The 24,286-nt window shown below is 44.9% G+C and overlaps 2 protein-coding genes across 5 annotated transcripts in view; one reads left to right on the plus strand and one right to left on the minus strand.

Annotated features, from left to right (window-relative positions):
* Positions 1–24,286, minus strand: part of LOC134927409 (xin actin-binding repeat-containing protein 1-like) — a 559,013-nt gene that overhangs the window by 427,833 nt on the left and 106,894 nt on the right. The gene's annotated exons all lie outside the window — the stretch shown is intronic.
* Positions 6,471–24,286, plus strand: part of LOC134927411 (solute carrier family 22 member 13-like) — a 69,920-nt gene continuing 52,104 nt past the window's right edge. Inside the window, exon 1 of the mRNA XM_063921825.1 lies at positions 6,471–6,616. Coding sequence (XP_063777895.1) covers positions 6,522–6,616 — 95 coding nt within the window. The 5' untranslated portion in view covers positions 6,471–6,521. The remainder of the gene's footprint in view (positions 6,617–24,286) is intronic.

Raw genomic sequence — 24,286 nt, forward strand, 5'->3', positions numbered from 1 at the left:
ACTGTTCCTCTAATGGATATAATCCCTAAATCCCAGAGCCCACTATAGCTCTTTAGGTTGCTCAGGAGGCACCCAATCACAATGTTGACATTCAGCATGTCGACACTAGAATGTTGACATGTTCACATTCAGGTTGTTTTGTCACTATGTAAAATGTGAACATGTTCATAATGTTGAACCAAAATCTCGACAGGACATTTTTGGGTAATTTTTAGGGTTAGGGTTAATGTTAGGCTAAAATATGCATACAAAACCCCCCCCAAAAAAACTGCACGTTGATGTTCTGGTGTTGCTATTCTGAATGTCCACTTACTGAATGTCAACTTTTCATTCCACACCCCTCAATAGTGCTGCCTTTTAAGCAACCTCTGCACAAGGGTTCGGGGGCTGCCTTCCCTGGCGGAGACTTTACTCTTCTGGTTGCACATATTTGGAAGCAGGGGCCTGGCTGTGGATGAACTTTGTGGGTCCCATAACAACATTTCAAAGGGGCCCCTGTCCCAATATTTCTAGAGAGACACCTCTCCCCAGCAGTTGATAATGTTATGCATCAAAATAGTACCGTAGTTCATTTTATTATTATTACATTTTTATTTATAAGGCGCCACATGTGTTTTGCAGCGCCGTACAAAGGACAGTACAGGGAGACAAAACATAGCATTACAGTAAATAAATAACAGAAATAGAGTACAGGTAACATAGAGCACCACACATTCTCAAGACATAATATAGCTAAGATGTAAGCATTGAGGGATTGATCATTGTACTACTAGAGGCTGGTGGCCATAGATGGAGATGAGCCTTTACTTGCAGGGTAAAGATGGTCTTGAGTAGGGGAGAGCTGCGAGTGAAATGTGTCTAGATGAGGGCTTAGATAACAAGAGGAAAGAGGGCCCTGCTCTGAAGAGCTAACAATCTAGTGGGGAGGGGCGACAGACAGATGACAAAAGGTGCAGGCAAGCGGGAATTAGCCTGATGGCAGTATGCAAGCAAAGCTGAGATGGAGGCATGAGGCAGGGGGCATGAGGCAGGGGGTGGAGGCGCAGCTTCAGTCCTGGGTTATGCATCGGGAGGGTATGCTTTAATGAATAGGTGGGTTTCTAGTGCCGTTTGAAGCTTTGCAAGGTCGGGGAAAGTCTAATGGAGCGGGGGAGTGCGTTCCACTGAAGGGGAGCAGCACAGGCGTAGTCTTGAACACGAGCATGGGAAGCAGTGACCACCTTGACAGTGGAGAGGCGACGGTCATTGGTCGACCGTACGGGGCGGGAGGGAGTATGAAGGAAGAGGAGGTTGGAGATGTAGGGAGCAGTGGAATTAGAGATGGCCTTGTATGTGAGGGTGAGGAGTTTGAAGAGGATTCTGTAGGGGAATGGGAGCCAGTGTAGATTTTGGCGAAGGGAAGTGGCAGATGTGGTGCGGCGGGAGAGGAAGATAAGCCTAGCTGCAGAGTTTAGGACAGATTGGAGGGGAGCAAGATGGGAGCAAGCGAGGCCAGTGAGAACATTGCAGTAGTCAAGTTGTGAGATGACCAGTGAGTGGATGATGAGTTTAGTAGCACTCTGGGAGAGATATGGCCTGATACGAGCAATGTTGCGTAGCTGGAAACGACAGGATTGTGCCAGAGCTTGGATGTAGGGTGCAAAGGAGAGGGAGGAGTCAAGAGTGACAACCAAGCAGCAGAGTTGGGGAACGGGGGAGATGGTGGTGTTGTCAACAATGATAGAGATATTGGTCGGGGGTGTTGCTCTGGATGGGGGGAAGATGGTGAGTTCAGTTTTGTCCATGTTGAGCTTCAGAGAGCGCTCAGACATCCAGGAGGAGATTGCGGAGAGGCAGCTGGAAACCTGGGAGAGGACAGATGGGGACAGATCAGGAGAGGAGAGGTAGAGTTGTGTGTCATCAGCATAGAGGTGGTATTGAAGACCAAAGGAGTTAATGAGCGCACCCAGGAAAGAGGTGTACAGGGAGAACAGAATGGGTCCAAGGACAGAACCCTGAGGGACACCAACAGGAAGGATGGAAGGGTGTGAGGTGGTGCTGGAGGCAGACACAGAGAAGGAGCGGTTAGTGAGGTAAGAAGAAAACCAGTCAAGGACAGTGCTAGAGAGGCCAGCATTTTGGAGTGTGCACAGGAGGAGAGGATGATCTACGGTGTCAAAGGCAGCAGAGAGGTTCAGAAGGATGAGCAGAGAGAAGTGGCCCCTGGATTTGGCCGAAAGCAGGTCATTGGTGACTTTCACCAGGGCAGTCTCAGTTGAGTGGAGTGGGCGAAAGCCAGATTGTAGTGGATCGAAGATGGAGTTGTCAGAGAGGTGGCTTGTGAGACAGCTGTAGACCAGTCGTTCAAGTAATTTGGAGGCGAAAGGGAGAAAGAGATGGGGCGGTAGTTAGTGGGTGATGAGGGGTCGAGGTTGGGTTTTTTGAGAATAGGTGAGACCAGAGCATGTTTGAATGGCAAGGGGAAGATGCCGGTAGAGAGGGACAGGTTAAAGAGGTGAGCAAGGTGGGAGCAGGCAGTGGGGGAGAGGGAGCGGAGAAGACGGGAGGGAAGGGGGTCCAGGGGGCAGGTGGAGGGGGGGGATAAGATGAGGGAGTGGACTTCCTTTTCTGAAGTGGGACGGAAGGAGGACATGGTGGGATAGATGGAGGGGAGGGATAGAGGGGGCAGGGGGGTAGCAGAGGGGTGACGGCGGGAGATGTCGTGTTGGATGTCCTCAATTTTGGAAATGAAGAAGGAGGCAAAGTCAGTGGCAGTGAGGGAGGATGGGAGGAGAGGAGAAGGGAGGCGAAGGAGAGTGTTGAAAGTTTCAAAGAGACGGCGTGGACAGGAGGACTGAGAAGAGATGAGTGCTTGGAAAAAGGATTGCTTGGCGAGGGAAAGAGCAGAGCTGTAGGAGGAGAGAATAAACTTGAAATGGAGGAAGTCCGGCAGAGAGTGAGATTTCCTCCAGGAGCGTCCAGCGGTGCGTGAGCATTTTTGTAAGAAACGTGTTAGTTTGGTGTGCCAGGGTTGGGGTTTGGAGCGGCGGAGGGGGACAGAGGAGAGGGGGGGCCACAGAGTCGAGAGCAGCGGTTAGGGAAGAGTTATAGAAGGAGGCTGCCTGGTTGGGACAAGTCATAGTGGAAAGAGGAGAGAGGAAAGTCTCGAGGGAGGACATGAAAGTGGGGTTGAGAGACCCTAGATTGCGTCTGGTGGTGGTGGGTCTGGGCGTGGAGAGGAGGAAGGAGGATGAGAGGGTGAAAGAAAGCAGATGGTGGTCAGAGAGAGGGAAGGAAGAGTTGGAGAAATCAGAGAGATCACATCGGCGGGTGAAGACAAGGTCGAGGGAGTGGCCGAGATTGTGAGTAGGGGTGGAGGTCCATTGAGAAAGTCCAAAGGAGGTGGAAAGGGCGAGAAGATTAGTGGAAGCAGCATTAGTGATGTCAATAGGGATGTTAAAGTCACAGAGGATGACAGTGGGGAGGTTGGAGGAGAGAAAGTGGGGAAGCCAGGCAGCAAAGTTGTCAAGGAAAGTTTAACAGTGGCCAGGGGAGCGGTAGATCACTGCCACAAGGAGGTGAATGGGGTAGAAGAGGTGGATAGTGTGGACCTCGAAGGTGGAGAAGGTGAGGGAGGGCTCAGGTGGGATGACACAAAAGGTGCAGTTAGGGGAGAGAAGGATGCCCACGCCTCCACCCTGGTGGCCATCAGGTCTGACCGTGTGGGTGAAGGAGAGGCCTCCATAGGAGAGGGCTGCAGGGGAGGTGGTGTCAGAGAAGGAGAGCCAGGTTTCAGTGATGGCGAGAAGGTGAAAAGAGTGGGAGATGAAGAGGTCGTGGATAGTTGGCAACTTGTTGCAGATTGATCTAGCATTCCAGAGTGCACAGGAGAAAGGAAGGGAGGGGACAGGGGAGATAGGGATAAGGCTGGCTGGGTTCTGAGTGTATGTGGGTGATTTGGAATTTGAGGGGCGAGACCTGGCAGTGAGGATTGGTATGGGGCAGGATCGAGGAGCCATAATTCGGTACAGTAGTGTTGTTCAGAGGAATAGAGTGGTGTGGGTGTAGAATAGAATGAACAAGGTGAATGCAGGGTGTAGTGAAAGCAAAAGACAGTGCAAACAGGATTTTAAGAAATAATGGAAGGAACGGAAAGGCTGAGATGGATACACAGTGGTTGTAGATTGTGTAACTGAGGAGTGTGAGCAGTGTGTGAGAGCAGTAGGGCTGTTACGTAATCAGACAGGTAGTTTAGTGTCCAGGCTGTGCAGGCTGCAGGCGTTGCTGGTAGTGATTTAGATAACTCACTGTAGTATGTTGTTTGCAGGTCTCTTGTTGAGGTGGGGGTGAAAGTCTATTGTCCTTCTGTTTCTCTCCTTTTTATCTCCGTATATCTCCATAGATTATATCATCATACTTTGCACTAACATACTTAGCAACAAAACATGCTTGCAGCCAAAGATGCAAAGATTTTATGACCATAGCAGTGCCTTAGTTCACATTATGTGACATTGGAGGGCTGCCAGTACATATTATGCAACACCGCACCTCCAATTCACATTATGACATATGTGTACAGTGTCCCCAGTTCATATTATGCCACATTGCAGTGCTGACATAAGTTCATATTATGCCACTGTATAGTGCCTCCACTTCATATTGTGTCACATTACAGTGCACCACTTCATATTATGTACCATTATATTTATAATGCCCTCCAGTTCTTTTTATACCACATTACAATGAGCAGATAGGGGCATAACTAGATATGTTGTAGGCCCCATGGCAAAAGTCAGTAAGGGCCCCTATGTACCTCCACATGATGAAAAATATAACACATGTTACTTTGACAGGGAAGATGGGGCCCTCTCAGTTTATGGCCCCATAGCAGCTGCATTCCCTGCACCTATGGAAGCTGCATCCTTGGCTATTGTACCTTCAGTACCGATCCCAATTTCCCCACAGCCACCATTGCTGTGAGTGGTTCTTTACCAAAATCTGCTCAGGTTTGTAGCCCTTATCTTTTATCAAGCGTTTATAAAGAGCTGCAAAGCTCCCTAACACCATAGCTCTTGTGTTGCCAGATGACTTCAATTAAACTGAAGTGCTGACACATCTTTAAGATTAAAGTGCCCACACTCCTGTGCACCCATTATACACCAACTGACTGTCTACAGTGTCCCCCAATGGAAGACATATCAGGAATTACATATTAGACATATTAGGAATTACAAGTCAGACATGTAACAATTTATACTATAATAAAATATGTTTACTGAAGGGAGTTTATCGCATTAAATGGATGCTCATACTGCTATTTTTCACTCAGAGCATGTGTAGCGGGCCTGATTCAAGTTTGTAAGTAAAGCAAATATTCAGGCAACTGGGTAAAACAATGTGGCACTGCAGGTGGGGCTTGTGCATACTTGCCTACTCTTCCGGTTCCTGCGGGAGACACCCGATTCTTTGGGTAGTTCCCCACACACCCGGAAGAATGGACACCCTTCCCGCATTCCGCCCACTTCCTATAAATAAAGTGAACCATCAGTCCCTGCAGAGGGGGTGGGGCCTAATTATGCAACTATATGGTAATCCCATAATTGTAGCCCCTCCCCTTATGCAAGTATGCCCCAATCACTGCATTTTCCCCACGGGCGACAGGGCCTAAGGGCACGATTAGTCTGCCCCGCCCCCTTCATCATCCACCTGCTTCTCCTCTCCGGGCATCTCCCGGAGAGGAAATCATCATGGGCAGATGTAACGTGTAGTGAGATTTATATTTGAGAGGGGTATATTTTTTTCTGTGCAGGGTAAATACTGGCTGCTTTTGTATGTAGCCTACAAATGTTAGACAGCTTTATTTTTACACTGCAATTTAGATTTAAGTTTGAACACACCCCTTCCACCCCTAATCAACCTACACATGTTACATCTGCCCCACCTGCTGTGCACCTTGGTTTTGCCATGTTGCTTGATAATGTGCTTTACTTACAAACATGAATCAGGCCCTATATGCAGTTTTGGGCAAATAGGGCTAATATAGAGTGGTAACACATCTCAGCAGCATCTTCGCCTGTGTCTTAGGGGATGTAACTGGGCAATCGCACATAGGCTAAGTGTTCCGTGAGCATGTAAATGGAATTGCGCGCCATTCATAGGTGAGTGTATGGGGAGATACATCAGTTAGCAGACTGATCTCTTGCACGAAGGTTGGGGCTGTTGCAAATGCATGCTGATAGATAAGGGCCACAGGCAAAGATTTGCACGCGTTTATTTTCTGGCATGCAATGCAGCCTATGAGGTGGGTCTAAGCAATGTCATACAAAATGTCATGTAGGATTATATGGGAATAAAAATGTTGTAGACATTGAGCAACCTGATGATTTATTTTATTTTTGTGAAAGAAACATTTCTTAGGTGTGCAGTGAACACATCAGATGTAAGATAATAAGAATTATTTCTTTTCAGTTGCCGAGTGGGTAGGATCATCCCAACGTGTATACGCCACAGTCACCGTCCATTCTTGTTTTGGTGTTGGACTTATGGCGTTAGCTGGAGTTGGTTATGGCATCCGAAACTGGAGGCTGTTCCAGATAGCCTGCTCTGCGCCCACAGCTATATTATTACTTTACATTTGGTAAGTAAAATCATCCTGAGATCATGAAAAGAAAATTAAGGTGCAGATTTATCAACATTTTTTTTACTAAATGTGAAAAAGGGTGTTTTTGCACCCTTTTCACATTATTTTAGTATTACTTAAATGTCTTACAGGTTGAGTATCCCATATCCAAATATTCCGAAATACGGAATATTCCGAAATACGGACTTTTTTGAGTGAGAGTGAGATAGTGAAACCTTTATTTTTTGATGACTCAATGTACACAAACGTTGTTTAATACACAAAGTTATTAAACATATTGTATTAAATGACATTCAGGGTGTGTGTATAAGGTGTATACGAAACATAAATGAATTGTGTGAATGTAGACACACTTTGTTTAATGTACAAAGTTATAAAAAATATTGGCTAAAATGACCTTCAGGCTGTGTGTATAAGGTGTATATGAAACATAAATGCATTCTGTGCTTAGTTTTAGGTCCCATCACTATGATATCTCATTATGGTATGCAATTATTCCAAAATACGGAAAAATCCGATATCCAAAATACCTCTGTTCCCAAGCATTTTGGATAAGGGATACTCAACCTGTATAGGGCTTTTGGAGCAGTTTTCATGAAAAACTGCTCCAAACCTTTTAATTATTTTTTTTAGTAACCAGATCGCTTTTCCCATACTTATAATGGGAATTGCAATGTGGCTGAATTTATAATGTGGCTGAGTTTAAAAAAAAAAAAAAAAAAAGTGAAATATACCGGAGGCAGCCCTGTAATAATAACACTATACTGAGACAGCGTTATTCACAGTTTTTCTCCGGTTCCACTCGGGAGCTGGTTCCAGTCGGGAGCGGGAGCTCTAATAAGACCACAGGCTGATCACCATGTAAAAAAAAAAGTTTTTTTTAAATATATCTTTACATCCCCCCGGTGATCTGTGCTCTAATGCTCTTCTCTGTGCCTCCGGTCATTGGGGGTCATTCAGAGTTGATCGCTCGCTGCCGATTTTCGCATCGCAGCAATCAGGTGAAAAAGTGGCATTTCTGCGCATGCGTATGCCCCACAATGCGCACGCGCGATGTATGAGTACAAAGCTCTTTGTGGTTGTGCTCAGGTTCTAGCGAAGTTTTCCTTCGCACTGGCAGCCGCAAGAAGATTGACAGGAAGGAGGCATTACTGGGTGTCAACTGACCGTTTTCAGGGAGTGTTTGCAAAAACGCAGACGTGTCTGAAAAAACGCAGGCGTGGCTGGGCATTCGCTTGGCGGGTGTATGATGTCAAATCCGGACACGAATAGGCTGAAGTGATCGCAAGCGCTGAGTAGGTTCAGAGCTACTCAGAAACTGCACAAACTGTTTTTGTAGAGCTCGGCTGCACATGCGTTCGCACTTTTGCTAAGCTAAAATACACTCCCCAGTGGGCGGCGGCATAGCGTTTGCACAGCTGCTAAAACTAGCTAGCGAGCGATCGACTCGGAATGACACCCATTATTCACAAAAAATACTCCAATATGTCTGCAGAGCAGCATCGCAGGGGCAGAGCTTTCTACAAGCTCTGACCCTGCATGCAATTATTGATACATACATGCGATGTAATCAATAATCACATTGCAGATTGGGCCGATGTTATCACTTCACATTCACATTGTCAGATGCGGTTGTGATAAATCGGTCTCAAAGAGAAAAGCTCTGGTGGGTGCCATTCAGTGCCGTTTCTTGCGGCGGGCGAGCCGTGCAACCGCACTGGGTGTCCGCCGCGGCACTTCTGCTGCTCTTTGTTTCCCCCCTCTTCCCGAGTACCCAGCTTGGGGGGCGGAGTTTTGTGGAATGACGCGGTTGCGTCGTGACATCACGACGCAATCACGTCATTCCGCGAAACTCCGCCCCCCGAGCTGGGTACTCGGGAAGAGGGAGGAGGGGGGGAGCCAAGCTACAGGAAGGGCCGGCGCGACGAGGGAGAGGCGAGCCAAAGAGCAGGAAGAACCTCTTCAAACGTAAGTCTCTCTCTCTCTCTCTCCCTCCCACCCCCTCCTCCTCTGCCACCTGCCGTAATGTATAAAATGGGGACTCTTGCCTGCCTAATGTATAAAATGGGGACACTCGCCTGACTAATGTATAAAGTGGGGACTCTTGCCTGCCTAATGTATAAAATGGGGACTCTTGCCTGCCTAATGTATAAAATGTGGACTCTTGCCTTCCTAATGTATAAAAGGGGGACTCTTGCCTACCGTATTGTATAAAATGGGGACTCTTTGCTGCCATAATGTGTAAAATGGGGACACTTGCCTGCCATATTGTGTAAAATGGGGACACTTGCCTTCCATATTGTGTAAAATGGGGACACTTGCCTGCCATATTGTGTAAAATGGGGACTCTTGCCTGCCATATTGTGTAAAATGGGGACACTTGCCTGCTGTATTGTGTAAAATGGGGACACTTGCCTGCTGTAATATGTAAAATGGGGACACTTGCCTGTCGCATCGTGTAAAATGGGGACTCTTGCCTGCCGTATTGTGTAAAATGGGGACTCTTGCCTGCCGTAATGTGTAATATGGGGATTTAATGTATTAAGGGCATCACGGTGTATGGCATAATATTTTTTTTTTCCTGTGGTCGCCGTGATCTGTCGGCGCAAGGTCAAAAACTGGGATGCAAGGCAGTCTTTTCAGATGAGGCCATGCCCATTTTAACGAGACCACTGCCCATTTTATTGAGGCCACGCCCCTTGCCGGGAGCATGTGTGCATGGGCGGGGCATTTTTTTATGTCAATGGGGGGGGGGGGGGGGTGCATTTTTAGATCTCGCACTGGGAGCCAAATTGGCTAGAAACAGCCCTGGTGCCACTGTATAGGCCATTGGTACGGCCCCATCTAGAACACTGTGTTCAGTTCTAGACACCAGGGGGTAAATTTACTAGGATGGGAGTTCTATTTAAGATGGCATGTTACCCATAGCAACCAGATTCCAGGTATTATCTTCTAGAAGGTGCTAGATAAATAAGAAGTAGAATCTGGTTGCTATTAGAGATGAGCGCCTGAAATTTTTCGGGTTTTGTGTTTTGGTTTTGGGTTCGGTTCCGCGGCCGTGTTTTGGGTTCGAACGCGTTTTGGCAAAACCTCACCGAATTTTTTTTGTCGGATTCGGGTGTGTTTTGGATTCGGGTGTTTTTTTCAAAAAACACTAAAAAACAGCTTAAATCATAGAATTTGGGGGTCATTTTGATCCCAAAGTATTATTAACCTCAAAAACCATAATTTACACTCATTTTCAGTCTATTCTGAATACCTCACACCTCACAATATTATTTTTAGTCCTAAAATTTGCACCGAGGTCGCTGTGTGAGTAAGATAAGCGACCCTAGTGGCCGACACAAACACCGGGCCCATCTAGGAGTGGCACTGCAGTGTCACGCAGGATGTCCCTTCCAAAAAACCCTCCCCAATCAGCACATGATGCAAAGAAAAAGAAAAGAAAAAAGAGGTGCAAGATGGAATTGTCCTTGGGCCCTCCCACCCACCCTTATGTTGTATAAACAAAACAGGACATGCACACTTTAACCAACCCATCATTTCAGTGACAGCCACACGACTGTGACTGATATGACGGGTTGGTTTGGACCCCCCCCAAAAAAGAAGCAATTAATCTCTCCTTGCACAAACTGGCTCTACAGAGGCAAGATGTCCACCTCATCTTCACCCTCCGATATATCACCGTGTACATCCCCCTCCTCACAGATTATCAATTCGTCCCCACTGGAATCCACCATCTCAGCTCCCTGTGTACTTTGTGGAGGCAATTGCTGCTGGTCAATGTCTCCGCGGAGGAATTGATTATAATTCATTTTAATGAACATCATCTTCTCCACATTTTCTGGATGTAACCTCGTACGCCGATTGCTGACAAGGTGAGCGGCGGCACTAAACACTCTTTCGGAGTACACACTTGTGGGAGGGCAACTTAGGTAGAATAAAGCCAGTTTGTGCAAGGGCCTCCAAATTGCCTCTTTTTCCTGCCAGTATAAGTACGGACTGTGTGACGTGCCTACTTGGATGCGGTCACTCATATAATCCTCCACCATTCTATCAATGTTGAGAGAATCATATGCAGTGACAGTAGACGACATGTCCGTAATCGTTGTCAGGTTCTTCAGTCCGGACCAGATGTCAGCATCAGCAGTCGCTCCAGACTGCCCTGCATCACCGCCAGCGGGTGGGCTCGGAATTCTGAGCCTTTTCCTCGCACCCCCAGTTGCGGGAGAATGTGAAGGAGGAGATGTTGACAGGTCGCGTTCCGCTTGACTTGACAATTTTGTCACCAGCAGGTCTTTCAACCCCAGCAGACCTGTGTCTGCCGGAAAGAGAGATCCAAGGTAGGCTTTAAATCTAGGATCGAGCACGGTGGCCAAAATGTAGTGCTCTGATTTCAACAGATTGACCACCCGTGAATCCTTGTTAAGCGAATTAAGGGCTGCATCCACAAGTCCCACATGCCTAGCGGAATCGCTCCCTTTTAGCTCCTTCTTCAATGCCTCCAGCTTCTTCTGCAAAAGCCTGATGAGGGGAATGACCTGACTCAGGCTGGCAGTGTCTGAACTGACTTCACGTGTGGCAAGTTCAAAGGGCATCAGAACCTTGCACAACGTTGAAATCATTCTCCACTGCACTTGAGACAGGTGCATTCCACCTATTATATCGTGCTCAATTGTATAGGCTTGAATGGCCTTTTGCTGCTCCTCCAACCTCTGAAGCATATAGAGGGTTGAATTCCACCTCGTTACCACTTCTTGCTTCAGATGATGGCAGGGCAGGTTCAGTAGTTTTTGGTGGTGCTCCAGTCTTCTGTACGTGGTGCCTGTACGCCGAAAGTGTCCCGCAATTTTTCTGGCCACCGACAGCATCTCTTGCACGCCCCTGTCGTTTTTTAAAAAATTCTGCACCACCAAATTCAAGGTATGTGCAAAACATGGGACGTGCTGGAATTTGCCCATATTTAATGCACACACAATATTGCTGGCGTTGTCCGATGCCACAAATCCACAGGAGAGTCCAATTGGGGTAAGCCATTCCGCGATGATCTTCCTCAGTTGCCGTAAGAGGTTTTCAGCTGTGTGCGTATTCTGGAAAGCGGTGATACAAAGCGTAGCCTGCCTAGGAAAGAGTTGGCGTTTGCGAGATGCTGCTACTGGTGCCGCCGCTGCTGTTCTTGCGGCGGGAGTCCATACATCTACCCAGTGGGCTGTCACAGTCATATAGTCCTGACCCTGCCCTGCTCCACTTGTCCACATGTCCGTGGTTAAGTGGACATTGGGTACAGCTGCATTTTTTAGGACACTGGTGACTCTTTTTCTGAGGTCTGTGTACATTTTCGGTATCGCCTGCCTAGAGAAATGGAACCTAGATGGTATTTGGTACCGGGGACACAGTACCTCCAACAAGTCTCTAGTTGGCTCTGCAGTAATGATGGATACCGGAACCACGTTTCTCACCACCCAGGATGCCAAGGCCTCAGTTATCCGCTTTGCAGTAGGATGACTGCTGTGATATTTCATCTTCCTCGCAAAGGACTGTTGAACAGTCAATTGCTTACTGGAAGTAGTACAAGTGGGCTTACGACTTCCCCTCTGGGATGACCATCGACTCCCAGCGGCAACAACAGCAGCGCCAGCAGCAGTAGGCGTTACACGCAAAGATGCATCGGAGGAATCCCAGGCAGGAGAGGACTCGTCAGAATTGCCAGTGACATGGCCTGCAGGACTATTGGCATTCCTGGGGAAGGAGGAAATTGACACTGAGGGAGTTGGTGGGGTGGTTTGCGTGAGCTTGGTTACAAGAGGAAGGGATTTACTGGTCAGTGGACTGCTTCCGCTGTCACCCAAAGTTTTTGAACTTGTCACTGACTTATTATGAATGCGCTGCAGGTGACGTATAAGGGAGGATGTTCCGAGGTGGTTAACGTCCTTACCCCTACTTATTACAGCTTGACAAAGGGAACACACGGCTTGACACCTGTTGTCCGCATTTCTGGTGAAATACCTCCACACCGAAGAGCTGATTTTTTTGGTATTTTCACCTGGCATGTCAACGGCCATATTCCTCCCACGGACAACAGGTGTCTCCCCGGGTGCCTGACTTAAACAAACCACCTCACCATCAGAATCCTCCTGGTCAATTTCCTCCCCAGCGCCAGCAACACCCATATCCTCCTCATCCTGGTGTACTTCAACACTGACATCTTCAATCTGACTATCAGGAACTGGACTGCGGGTGCTCCTTCCAGCACTTGCAGGGGGCGTGCAAATGGTGGAAGGCGCATGCTCTTCACGTCCAGTGTTGGGAAGGTCAGGCATCGCAACCGACACAATTGGACTCTCCTTGTGGATTTGGGATTTCGAAGAATGCACAGTTCTTTGCTGTGCTGCTTTTGCCAGCTTGAGTCTTTTCATTTTTCTAGCGAGAGGCTGAGTGCTTCCATCCTCATGTGAAGCTGAACCACTAGCCATGAACATAGGCCAGGGCCTCCGCCGTTCCTTGCCACTCCGTGTGGTAAATGGCATATTGGCAAGTTTACGCTTCTCCTCCGACAATTTTATTTTAGGTTTTGGAGTCCTTTTTTTACTGATATTTGGTGTTTTGGATTTGACATGCTCTGTACTATGACATTGGGCATCGGCCTTGGCAGACGACGTTGCTGGCATTTCATCGTCTCGGCCATGACTAGTGGCAGCAGCTTCAGCACGAGGTGGAAGTGGATCTTGATCTTTCCCTAATTTTGGAACCTCAACATTTTTGTTCTCCATATTTTAATAGGCACAACTAAAAGGCACCTCAGGTAAACAATGGAGATGGATGGATTGGATACTAGTATACAATTATGGACGGGCTGCCGAGTGCCGACACAGAGGTAGCCACAGCCGTGAACTACCGCACTGTACTGTGTCTGCTGCTAATATATAGACTGGTTGATAAAGAGATAGTATACTCGTAACTAGTATGTATGTATAAAGAAAGAAAAAAAAACCACGGTTAGGTGGTATATACAATTATGGACGGGCTGCCGAGTGCCGACACAGAGGTAGCCACAGCCGTGAACTACCGCACTGTACTGTGTCTGCTGCTAATATATAGACTGGTTGATAAAGAGATAGTATACTCGTAACTAGTATGTATGTATAAAGAAAGAAAAAAAAACCACGGTTAGGTGGTATATACAATTATGGACGGGCTGCCGAGTGCCGACACAGAGGTAGCCACAGCCGTGAACTACCGCACTGTACTGTGTCTGCTGCTAATATATAGACTGGTTGATAAAGAGATAGTATACTCGTAACTAGTATGTATGTATAAAGAAAGAAAAAAAAACCACGGTTAGGTGGTATATACAATTATGGACGGGCTGCCGAGTGCCGACACAGAGGTAGCCACAGCCGTGAACTACCGCACTGTACTGTGTCTGCTGCTAATATATAGACTGGTTGATAAAGAGATAGTATACTCGTAACTAGTATGTATGTATAAAGAAAGAAAAAAAAACCACGGTTAGGTGGTATATACAATTATGGACGGGCTGCCGAGTGCCGACACAGAGGTAGCCACAGCCGTGAACTACCGCACTGTACTGTGTCTGCTGCTAATATATAGACTGGTTGATAAAGAGATAGTATACTCGTAACTAGCATGTATGTATAAAGAAAGAAAAAAAAACCACGGTTAGGTGGTATATACAATTATGGACGGGCTGCCGAGTGCCGACACAGAGGTAGCCACAGCCGTGAACTACCGCACTGTACTGTGTCTGCTGCTAATATATAGACTGGTTGATAAAGAGATAGTATACTCGTAACTAGTATGTATGTATAAAGAAAGAAAAAAAAACCACGGTTAGGTGGTATATACAATTATGGACGGGCTGCCGAGTGCCGACACAGAGGTAGCCACAGCCGTGAACTACCGCACTGTACTGTGTCTGCTGCTAATATATAGACTGGTTGATAAAGAGATAGTATACTCGTAACTAGTATGTATGTATAAAGAAAGAAAAAAAAACCACGGTTAGGTGGTATATACAATTATGGACGGGCTGCCGAGTGCCGACACAGAGGTAGCCACAGCCGTGAACTACCGCACTGTACTGTGTATGCTGCTAATATATAGACTGGTTGATAAAGAGATAGTATACTCGTAACTAGTATGTATGTATAAAGAAAGAAAAAAAAACCACGGTTAGGTGGTATATACAATTATGGACGGGCTGCCGAGTGCCGACACAGAGGTAGCCACAGCCGTGAACTACCGCACTGTACTGTGTCTGCTGCTAATATATAGACTGGTTGATAAAGAGATAGTATACTCGTAACTAGTATGTATGTATAAAGAAAGAAAAAAAAACCACGGTTAGGTGGTATATACAATTATGGACGGGCTGCCGAGTGCCGACACAGAGGTAGCCACAGCCGTGAACTACCGCACTGTACTGTGTCTGCTGCTAATATATAGACTGGTTGATAAAGAGATAGTATACTCGTAACTAGTATGTATGTATAAAGAAAGAAAAAAAAACCACGGTTAGGTGGTATATACAATTATGGACGGGCTGCCGAGTGCCGACACAGAGGTAGCCACAGCCGTGAACTACCGCACTGTACTGTGTCTGCTGCTAATATATAGACTGGTTGATAAAGAGATAGTATACTCGTAACTAGTATGTATGTATAAAGAAAGAAAAAAAAACCACGGTTAGGTGGTATATACAATTATGGACGGGCTGCCGAGTGCCGACACAGAGGTAGCCACAGCCGTGAACTACCGCACTGTACTGTGTCTGCTGCTAATATATAGACTGGTTGATAAAGAGATAGTATACTCGTAACTAGTATGTATGTATAAAGAAAGAAAAAAAAACCACGGTTAGGTGGTATATACAATTATGGACGGGCTGCCGAGTGCCGACACAGAGGTAGCCACAGCCGTGAACTACCGCACTGTACTGTGTCTGCTGCTAATATATAGACTGGTTGATAAAGAGATAGTATACTCGTAACTAGTATGTATGTATAAAGAAAGAAAAAAAAACCACGGTTAGGTGGTATATACAATTATGGACGGGCTGCCGAGTGCCGACACAGAGGTAGCCACAGCCGTGAACTACCGCACTGTACTGTGTCTGCTGCTAATATATAGACTGGTTGATAAAGAGATAGTATACTCGTAACTAGTATGTATGTATAAAGAAAGAAAAAAAAACCACGGTTAGGTGGTATATACAATTATGGACGGGCTGCCGAGTGCCGACACAGAGGTAGCCACAGCCGTGAACTACCGCACTGTACTGTGTCTGCTGCTAATATAGACTGGTTGATAAAGAGATAGTATACTACTAATATTATATATACTGGTGGTCAGGTCACTGGTCACTAGTCACACTGGCAGTGGCACTCCTGCAGCAAAAGTGTGCACTGTTTAATTTTAATATAATATTATGTACTCCTGGCTCCTGCTATAACCTATAACTGGCACTGCAGTAGTGCTCCCCAGTCTCCCCCACAATTATAAGCTGTGTGAGCTGAGCAGTCAGACAGATATATATAATATTATATATAGATAATAGATGATGCAGCACACTGGCCTGAGCCTGAGCAGTGCACACAGATATGGTATGTGACTGAGTCACTGTGTGCTGTGTATCGCTTTTTTCAGGCAGAGAACGGATTATAAATAAAACTGGTGGTCACTATCAGCAAAACTCTGCACTGTACTGAGTACTCCTAATGCTCCCCAAAATTAGTAAATCAAGTGTCTCTCTAATCTATTCTAAACGGAGAGGACGCCAGCCACGTCCTCTCCCTATCAATCTCAATGCACGTGTGAAAATGGCGGCGACACGCGGCTCCTTATATAGAATCCGAGTCTCGCGATAGAATCCGAGCCTCGCGAGAATCCGACAGCGTCATGATGACGTTCGGGCGCGCTCGGGTTAACCGAGCAAGGCGGGAAGATCCGAGTCGCTCGGACCCGTGAAAAAAAACATGAAGTTCTGGCGGGTTCGGATTCAGAGAAACCGAACCCGCTCATCTCTAGTTGCTATGGGCAACATCTCATCTTAAACAGAACTCCCATCTTAGTCGATTTACCTCCATATCTCCAGAAGGATATAAATACATTAGAGACTGTAGAAAGAAGGGCAACTAAAATGGTGCATGGCCTACAGCACCAAATTTACCTGGCAAGGAGCAGAACTTTCAAATATATTAAGGGTTTTAGCAAGGTACAGGAGGGAAACATTCTTCAAATCAAGAGAAGTATTAGAACACGAGGACATACACTGAGACTGGAGGGAGGTAGGGTCAGAGGAAATTTAGTGAAAATGACTTCACAGAAAGGGTAGTGGCTAAGTGGATTAGTCTCCTGTCAGAGGTGGTTAAGGCTAATACAGTGGAGCAATTTAAACACACTTGGGATAGACATAAGATTATCCTTACAGCCTTAAGGAACAAATAGGGTTGAAGTTGCTAAAGGATAAATGAAAAATAGCAGACTAGATAGGCCAAGAGGTTATTCTCTCTCTCTCTCTCTCTCTCTCTCTCTCTCTCTGTAGACCCAAATGCTCTCATTAGATAACAGGTTACACAGGACCCAGACACCTAGGTGGGGAATAGGAAAAGCTGGGATCCTTGGGTCTCTTACAGCTCTCTTCCCCCTCCTATCTCTCTTCTGGTCGGGAAATTCTGTCAGTAGCTGTTCACATCTAATACTCCTGTTTCTCTGCCTAAACTGCACATTTGGGGTCATTCCGAGTTGATCGCTAGCTGCCATTGTTCGCAGCACAGCGATCAGACTAAAAATCGGCATTTCTGCGCATGCGTATGCACCGCAATGCACACGCGCGGCGTACGGGTACAAAGTTCTTTGTGGGTTTGCACAGGTTCTAGCGAACCTTTCATTCGCACGGCACAATGCAGGATGATTGACATGAAGTGGGCGTTTCTGGGTGGTAACTGACCATTTTCAGGGAGTGCTTAGAAAAACGCAGGCGTGGCTGGGCGAACGCTGGACGGGTGTGTGACGGCAAAAGCTGTCCCTCCAACGTTAGAATCGATGCACACGAAGAGTAACTACAGGGCTGGTCTTGTTTTGCACAAAACGTTTTTGCAGGCGCTGTGCTGCACAGGCGTTCGCACTTCTGCAAAGCGAAAATACACTCCCCGGTGGGCGGCGACAATGCATTTGCACGGCTGCTAAAAACTGCTAGCGAGCGATCAACTCGGAATGACTACCATTGTCCTTCTCGCATTCTGGCCGACTGGTTCTGCTACTGTAATAAATCATTAAAAGTGATATCACAGTCACACGGCGCTACTATAAATCACTCTATTGTGTGTGAACTGCTTATACAACAATAATGCGGTTCTTTAGTAAGATATACGGAATATTCTAACACTTCAATCTCTGAAATCAGAAAAAAATACAATAGTGCAATATAAAGAGGCAGAATAAAATCCAAGGTGTATTTATTGGTCCCACTCACAACTGGACAGATAGATCATTGCATATAACCCACATAGGGTTAGTCGTCCTCAATATTAGGGAATCTTCTTTGTAACTAAAACTTGAACAGATGTAGCATATAGTGCAATGACGTTTTTAAAAACACATGTTTTAATAGATAAATGCACTCACATAAATAAAAACAAATAAGGCATATCAACAAACTGGATAATCCCAGCTGGAAGAACTATGTACAGTAGTCCAAAGTGGCACGATATTAAAGCCAAGGGTCCCTCCACAGTTCCACAACTAGGGAAAATGACACCAGATACTTATGGACATCAGTAGTATCGCCATTGGTGGATCCACAGGTGAGAAGACCCCACTGCTTAAACACGTTTTCAGACACGATTGTCCTTCATCAGAAGCATGGGAGACTTGTGTGAGACTCCTTCTCTTATACCCAGTGCAATCAGATTCCAAATTGCACTCCCCTGTGTCTCCGTGCAGCCGCTACCGCTGTAACCGGAAATGCGTCACCAGAAGTGACGTATATGCATTCCAGATACGGCAAAGATCTTCCTGTGTGTGTTCCATTGCCCGCGGATCACAGTTCTTTAACCAAGAGTTTATACAAACACCATAAAAAACAATAAACAACAACTTTGATCAACATTACTATAAAAAGGTAATACTTTTTAGGGAGTCCAGATAAAGATATGATCCTCCAATATAGATACCAAAAAAAGAGAAATAGAAACATAATAAACAAATTTACGTATTACAAAAATACAAATATAAGAGAGACAAATAAAAAAGACAAATATAAAGAAGGGAGGTATTTGATGAATTCATTAAGGAGAAATATAAAAGAGGCTCAGCAGTAAATGTAAAAATATATTAATATATATTAAATAAGATTAGAAAAACTATTTTAGTTCGAAGTCGCTATTTACACCATGCAGCATCAGTGTTCCTATTTTATAGATCCATTTTATTTCTGATTTAGCTAGACGAATGTCTACATCTTTATTGCGCCAAGTGGGGCTTATAGACTGAATACCCTAAAAGGATCTGATGCCACATGGACTGCAACCATGAACCTGTTTAAAATGGGCAGAGAGTGTGATTCCAACCCTTTTTTTATGTTATAAAGATGCGCAGGAAGCCTAACTTTAAGGCAATGGGTGGTTTTTGTATATATATGTATATATATATATATATGCGTATATATATATATATATATATATATATATCTCTGGATACGACCGGCACTCCAACAGCATGTAGTTGTATACCAGGGTGCCTTCCCGTGGCACTGCAAGGCCCAGCAAACAAAGAAGATATAGGGCGGCACTCCAATGGTTTTGTGAAAAAGAAAGCTCACTGAGGCAGCATAGTTATTAATATATATATATATAGGCCACAATGGCATTCTCTACCATATATTATCTGTCCATCTGTCCAATTGTTAGTGCTACCAATAAATACACCTTGGATTTTATTCTATTCTGCCTCTTTATATTGCACTATTGTATTTTCTTCTGATTTTCAGAGACTGAAGTGTTAGAAGATTCCATACATCTTACTAAAGAACCTCCTTGTTGTTGTGTAAGCAGTTCACACACAATTGAGTGATTTATAGTAGCACCGTGTGATATCACTTTTATTGATTTATTAATGCACTTGGGGGTTTTGGTGAAGGCTCTATTGTGACATTACTGTCAGCAACTATTGTGAGCGCGGCTGAGATCACTTTGTTGTATTCTTGGTTCTGCTGCTGCACAAGAGGGAGGGCTAGTGATATCAGTGTGCTCCGGCTGGGGGGCCCCCCGACAGAGGGTGGCCTGGGGTATAGTATCCCATGCGCCCCTCCCTTAATCTGGTAATGCTCACAACCCCTCCTTTCCCCTCTCCTCATCTCCCCACACATCCTCACCCCACAAGAACGGGAGAAGCGCAGATTACACCATATTTTATTAACGTGACATTCCACTGCAGTTCTGTAAAAAAATAAAAATAATTATAATTTTCTTCCTACTCAACTACATACAGACAGTTAGAACTATTTGTAATCTCTGGGATCTGATACAGGCCAAATGGCTGGGAAGCGGTTAAAATACCGCTAGTCGGGATCCCGGCGGTCACAATGCCAACGCCGAAATCCCGACTAGCGGTGAAATGCCGCTGACAGAATACCGGCGACACAAGCTATTCTTCCTCTGTGGCTGTTCACGACACCCATAGAGGGAGAATATAACCTGTGACGAGCACAGTGAACCACTGTGTCTTCAGCGTAGCGAGTGTAGAGAGCCCGCAAGGGGCTTTCTAGCGCTCGCCGTGCTGCTGGCATTATGGCATACAGGATCCCGCTGTCGGGATCATGACAGCCGGGATCCTGTCCGCCGGCATTTCATACTGAATCCAAATGGCTTATTCTGCATCCATTTCAATTACAGTGACCTGATCACTGGCACCTCCTCCAACATATATCAACCAATCCACACAGTGCATGACTGACAAGATGTCAGTCATTCTGGAGGTCATTTACTTAATGCAGCAAATGCGCACCACAAGACGCCTTTTTTTCTCACCAGTGCACCTGTAGGTTTTGTCCAACACACTCTAGGGTACTAGACTACAGTCTGCTATGAGATGAAGGGGTACATTTACTAAAGGTTCTAAAATTAAAAAGTGGTGATAGAAACATAGAATTTGACGGCAGATAAGAACCACTTGGCCCATCTAGTCTGCCCATTTTTTTATCCTTTAGGTAATCGCAACCCTCTTTGAACCTTAATTCCTTGTAAGGATATTCACATACCTATCCCAAGCTTGTTTAAACTGCTCCACAGTCTTAGCCTCTACCACCTCTGATGGGAGGCTATTCCACTTATCCACTACCCTTTCTGTGAAATAATTTTTCCTTAAATTTCCCCTGAACCTGCCTCCCTCCAGTTTCAGTGTATGTCCTCGAGTTCTAATACTTCTCTTCCTTTGAAAAATGTTTCCCTCCTGAACTTTGTTAAAAAACCTTTGGTATATTTGAAAGTTTCTATCATGTCTCCCCTTTCCCTTCTCTCCTCCATACTATACATGTTAAGATCTTTCAGCCTTTCCGGGTAAGTTTTGTGATGTAGGCCATGCACCATTTTAGTTGTCCTTCTTTGTACACTCTCTAATGTATTTATATCCTTCTGGAGATATGGTCTCCAGAACTGGACACAGTATTCCAGATGAGGCCGCACCAATGACCTATACAGTGGCATTATTACTTCTCTTTTCCTGCTACTGATTCCTCTCCCTATGCAACCAAGCATCTGACTTGCCTTTCTCATTGCTTTGTTGCATTGCTTTCCTGCCTTTAAGTCACTTGAAATAGCGACTCCTAAATCCCTTTCCTCCTCAGTAGTTTCCATTATAGTACCCTTGATACTATATTTAGCCTTTGGGTTTTTGAGACCCAAGTGCATGATTTTGCATTTTTTAGCATTAAACTGTAGTTGCCATGTTCTTGACCATTTTTCAAGCCTAGCTAGGTCATCAATCATTTGTTTTACCCCTGCTGGTGTGTCTACCCTGTTGCATATCTTTGTATCATCTGCAAAAAGGTATACTTTCCCTTCAATACCATTTACAATGTCACCAACAAAGATATTAAAGAGAACTGGTCCAAGTACAGATCCCTGGGGTACTCCACTGGTAACATTTCCCTCCATAGATTGCACTCCATTTACTACAACTGTCTGTTTCCTATCCTGCAACCAGGTTCATATCCATTTAACTATTCTATAATCCACCCCCACACTTTCAAGTTTATTTAGCAGTCTGTGATGTGGGACAGTGTCAAATGCCTTACTAAAGTCAAGATATGCTACATCTACAGCTCCCCCTTGATCTATTATTTTCATCACAGAGTCAAAAAAGTTAATAAGATTTGTTTGGCATGATCTCCCACCAGTAAATCCATGCTGTTTTGGATCCTGTAAATTGTTTGATTTAAGATATTCCACAACTCTTTCTTTTAGTAGTTTTTCCATTACTTTCCCTACTACTGATGTAAGGCTTACTGGTCTGTAATTACTGGCTTCTTCCTTGCTTCCACTTTTGTACAATGGAACTACATTTGCTCTTTTCCAGTCCTCTGGAATGGCACCTGTATTTAGTGACTGGTTAAATAATTCTGTTAATGGTGCCACCAGCACATCTTTTAGCTCTTTTAGTATCCTTGGGTGTATCCCATCTGGCCCCATTGATTTATCCACTTTTAGTTTTGAAAGTTCAGTTAGGAGTCGGGACCTTCTCCTCTGTAAATGTACTTCCATCTACCTTATTTTTATGAATGTCCTTGCAACTTAACTGTGGCCCCTTCCCTTCTCCTTCTGTAGTAAATACTGAGCATAAATAATTATTTAGGTGATCTGCTATTGCCTTGTCTCCCTCCACCAAATTCTCACTCTCTGTCTTAAGTCTTATTATTCCTCCATTTGATTTTCTCCTTTGATTTATATACTTAAAAAAAGTTTTGCCCCCTTTATCTACCGACTGGGCCATTGTCTTCTCAGCTTCTGCCTTTGCACGTCTGATCACTTTCTTAGCATCCTTCCATCTGTCAAGATACACCTCTTTGTCATTATTATTTTGAGTCTGTTTGTATTTCCGAAAAGCCATCTTTTTTTGCTTTCACACTAGTTGATACTTCTTTTGTGAACCACATTGGCTTCCTTTTCCTGGTGCTTTTCCTAACCCTTTTGATACAAAGGTTTGTTGCCCTTAGTGTTGCACTTTTCAGTTTTTCCCATCTCTCCTGCACTCCTTCCAAGTTCCTCCAGTCCACCAATGAATCACTTAAACATCTCCCCATTTTTGCAAAGTCAGCATTTCTAAAATCCAACACCTTTCTTTTTGTGTGACAGGAGTTGGATCCTGTCTTTATACTAAACCATACTGCTTGATGATCACTGGATCCCAGGTGCTCACCCACATATATGTCTGATATCCTGTCACCATTTGTAAGAATCAAATCTAATATTGAGTCTTTGAGAGTGGGCTCCCTCCCCAATTGCTTGAGAGATGCTCCCTGTAAGGAATTTAGAAATTTGCCACTTGTAGCTGAACTTGCAAAGGACCCCTCCCAATTGACATCAGGTAAATTAAAGTCTCCCATGATTATAACTTCTCCCTTTAAAGCCATTTTAGAGATGTCCAACAATAGGTTCCTGTCCAAATCCTGCCCCTGGCCTGGTGGTCTATAGATCACCCCAATGCGAACAATGTCCTTCTCCCCAGTTTCCGTGGTGACCCAAAGGGCCTCAGTTTTGTCCTCAACATTTTGTATTAAAGTAGCATTTATGCTTTTTTTCACATACATTGCTACCCCTCCTCAAATTCTTCCCATTCTATCCTTCCTAAATAAATTGTATCCTGGTATAGCTATGTCCCAGTTATGATTCTCATTGCACCAGGACTCAGTAATTGCGACAATATCCAGGTTATCCCTTGTCATTATCGCAATTAGCTCTGGAATTTTGGCTCCTAAGCTCCTAGCATTTGCACACATAGCTTTAAGAATTTTGTCTGTGCATCTGTTATTAGTAGCCATGACCAGACAGTACAAAAAATAACAAGTTTAAAGTTGAAATTACCTGTTTGGTGATGTTGTTCAGTGTTTGTTTGTTTGTTTCCCCCCCCCCCCCCCAATCAGGAATCACACTCTGTCTTTTACACCACGACTACACCTCACTAAATTTAAAGATATAGTACACCTGTCCACAAATGGCCAAATGGTCAAAGGAGGTAAACACCAGACAGCATGCAGTAATAAAACTGTTTCACTGAACAACTTCCCCACACATGCAATGCCAATTACAAGCAATTCATTACATCAAGAACATACATGAGTTTGCATAATAGAGAACTGTAGTGAGCAGATTGGGGATGTCTTTTCTTAGTTAAAAAGACAGATAATATGCATAAGATGAATTACATACTTTTGAGGCATTAAGGCAGTCCATATGTAATTGTTTTGGTGTGTTGTTGTTTTCCTTCTGTTCTCCTTTGGTTTAACGCAGGTATAATGCTAATATTATAATAACACTTTTATGTCAGCACTTCTATGGAAGCACTCCCAGCCGACGGCTTCCAGCCGAATACTAGACTTTAAATAGGAACCAATCAGATTCTATCATTTTATAGGATGCAAAAGAAAAATTA

Source organism: Pseudophryne corroboree, chromosome 5 (genome assembly GCF_028390025.1).
Source record: "Pseudophryne corroboree isolate aPseCor3 chromosome 5, aPseCor3.hap2, whole genome shotgun sequence".
Lineage (NCBI taxonomy): Eukaryota > Metazoa > Chordata > Amphibia > Anura > Myobatrachidae > Pseudophryne > Pseudophryne corroboree.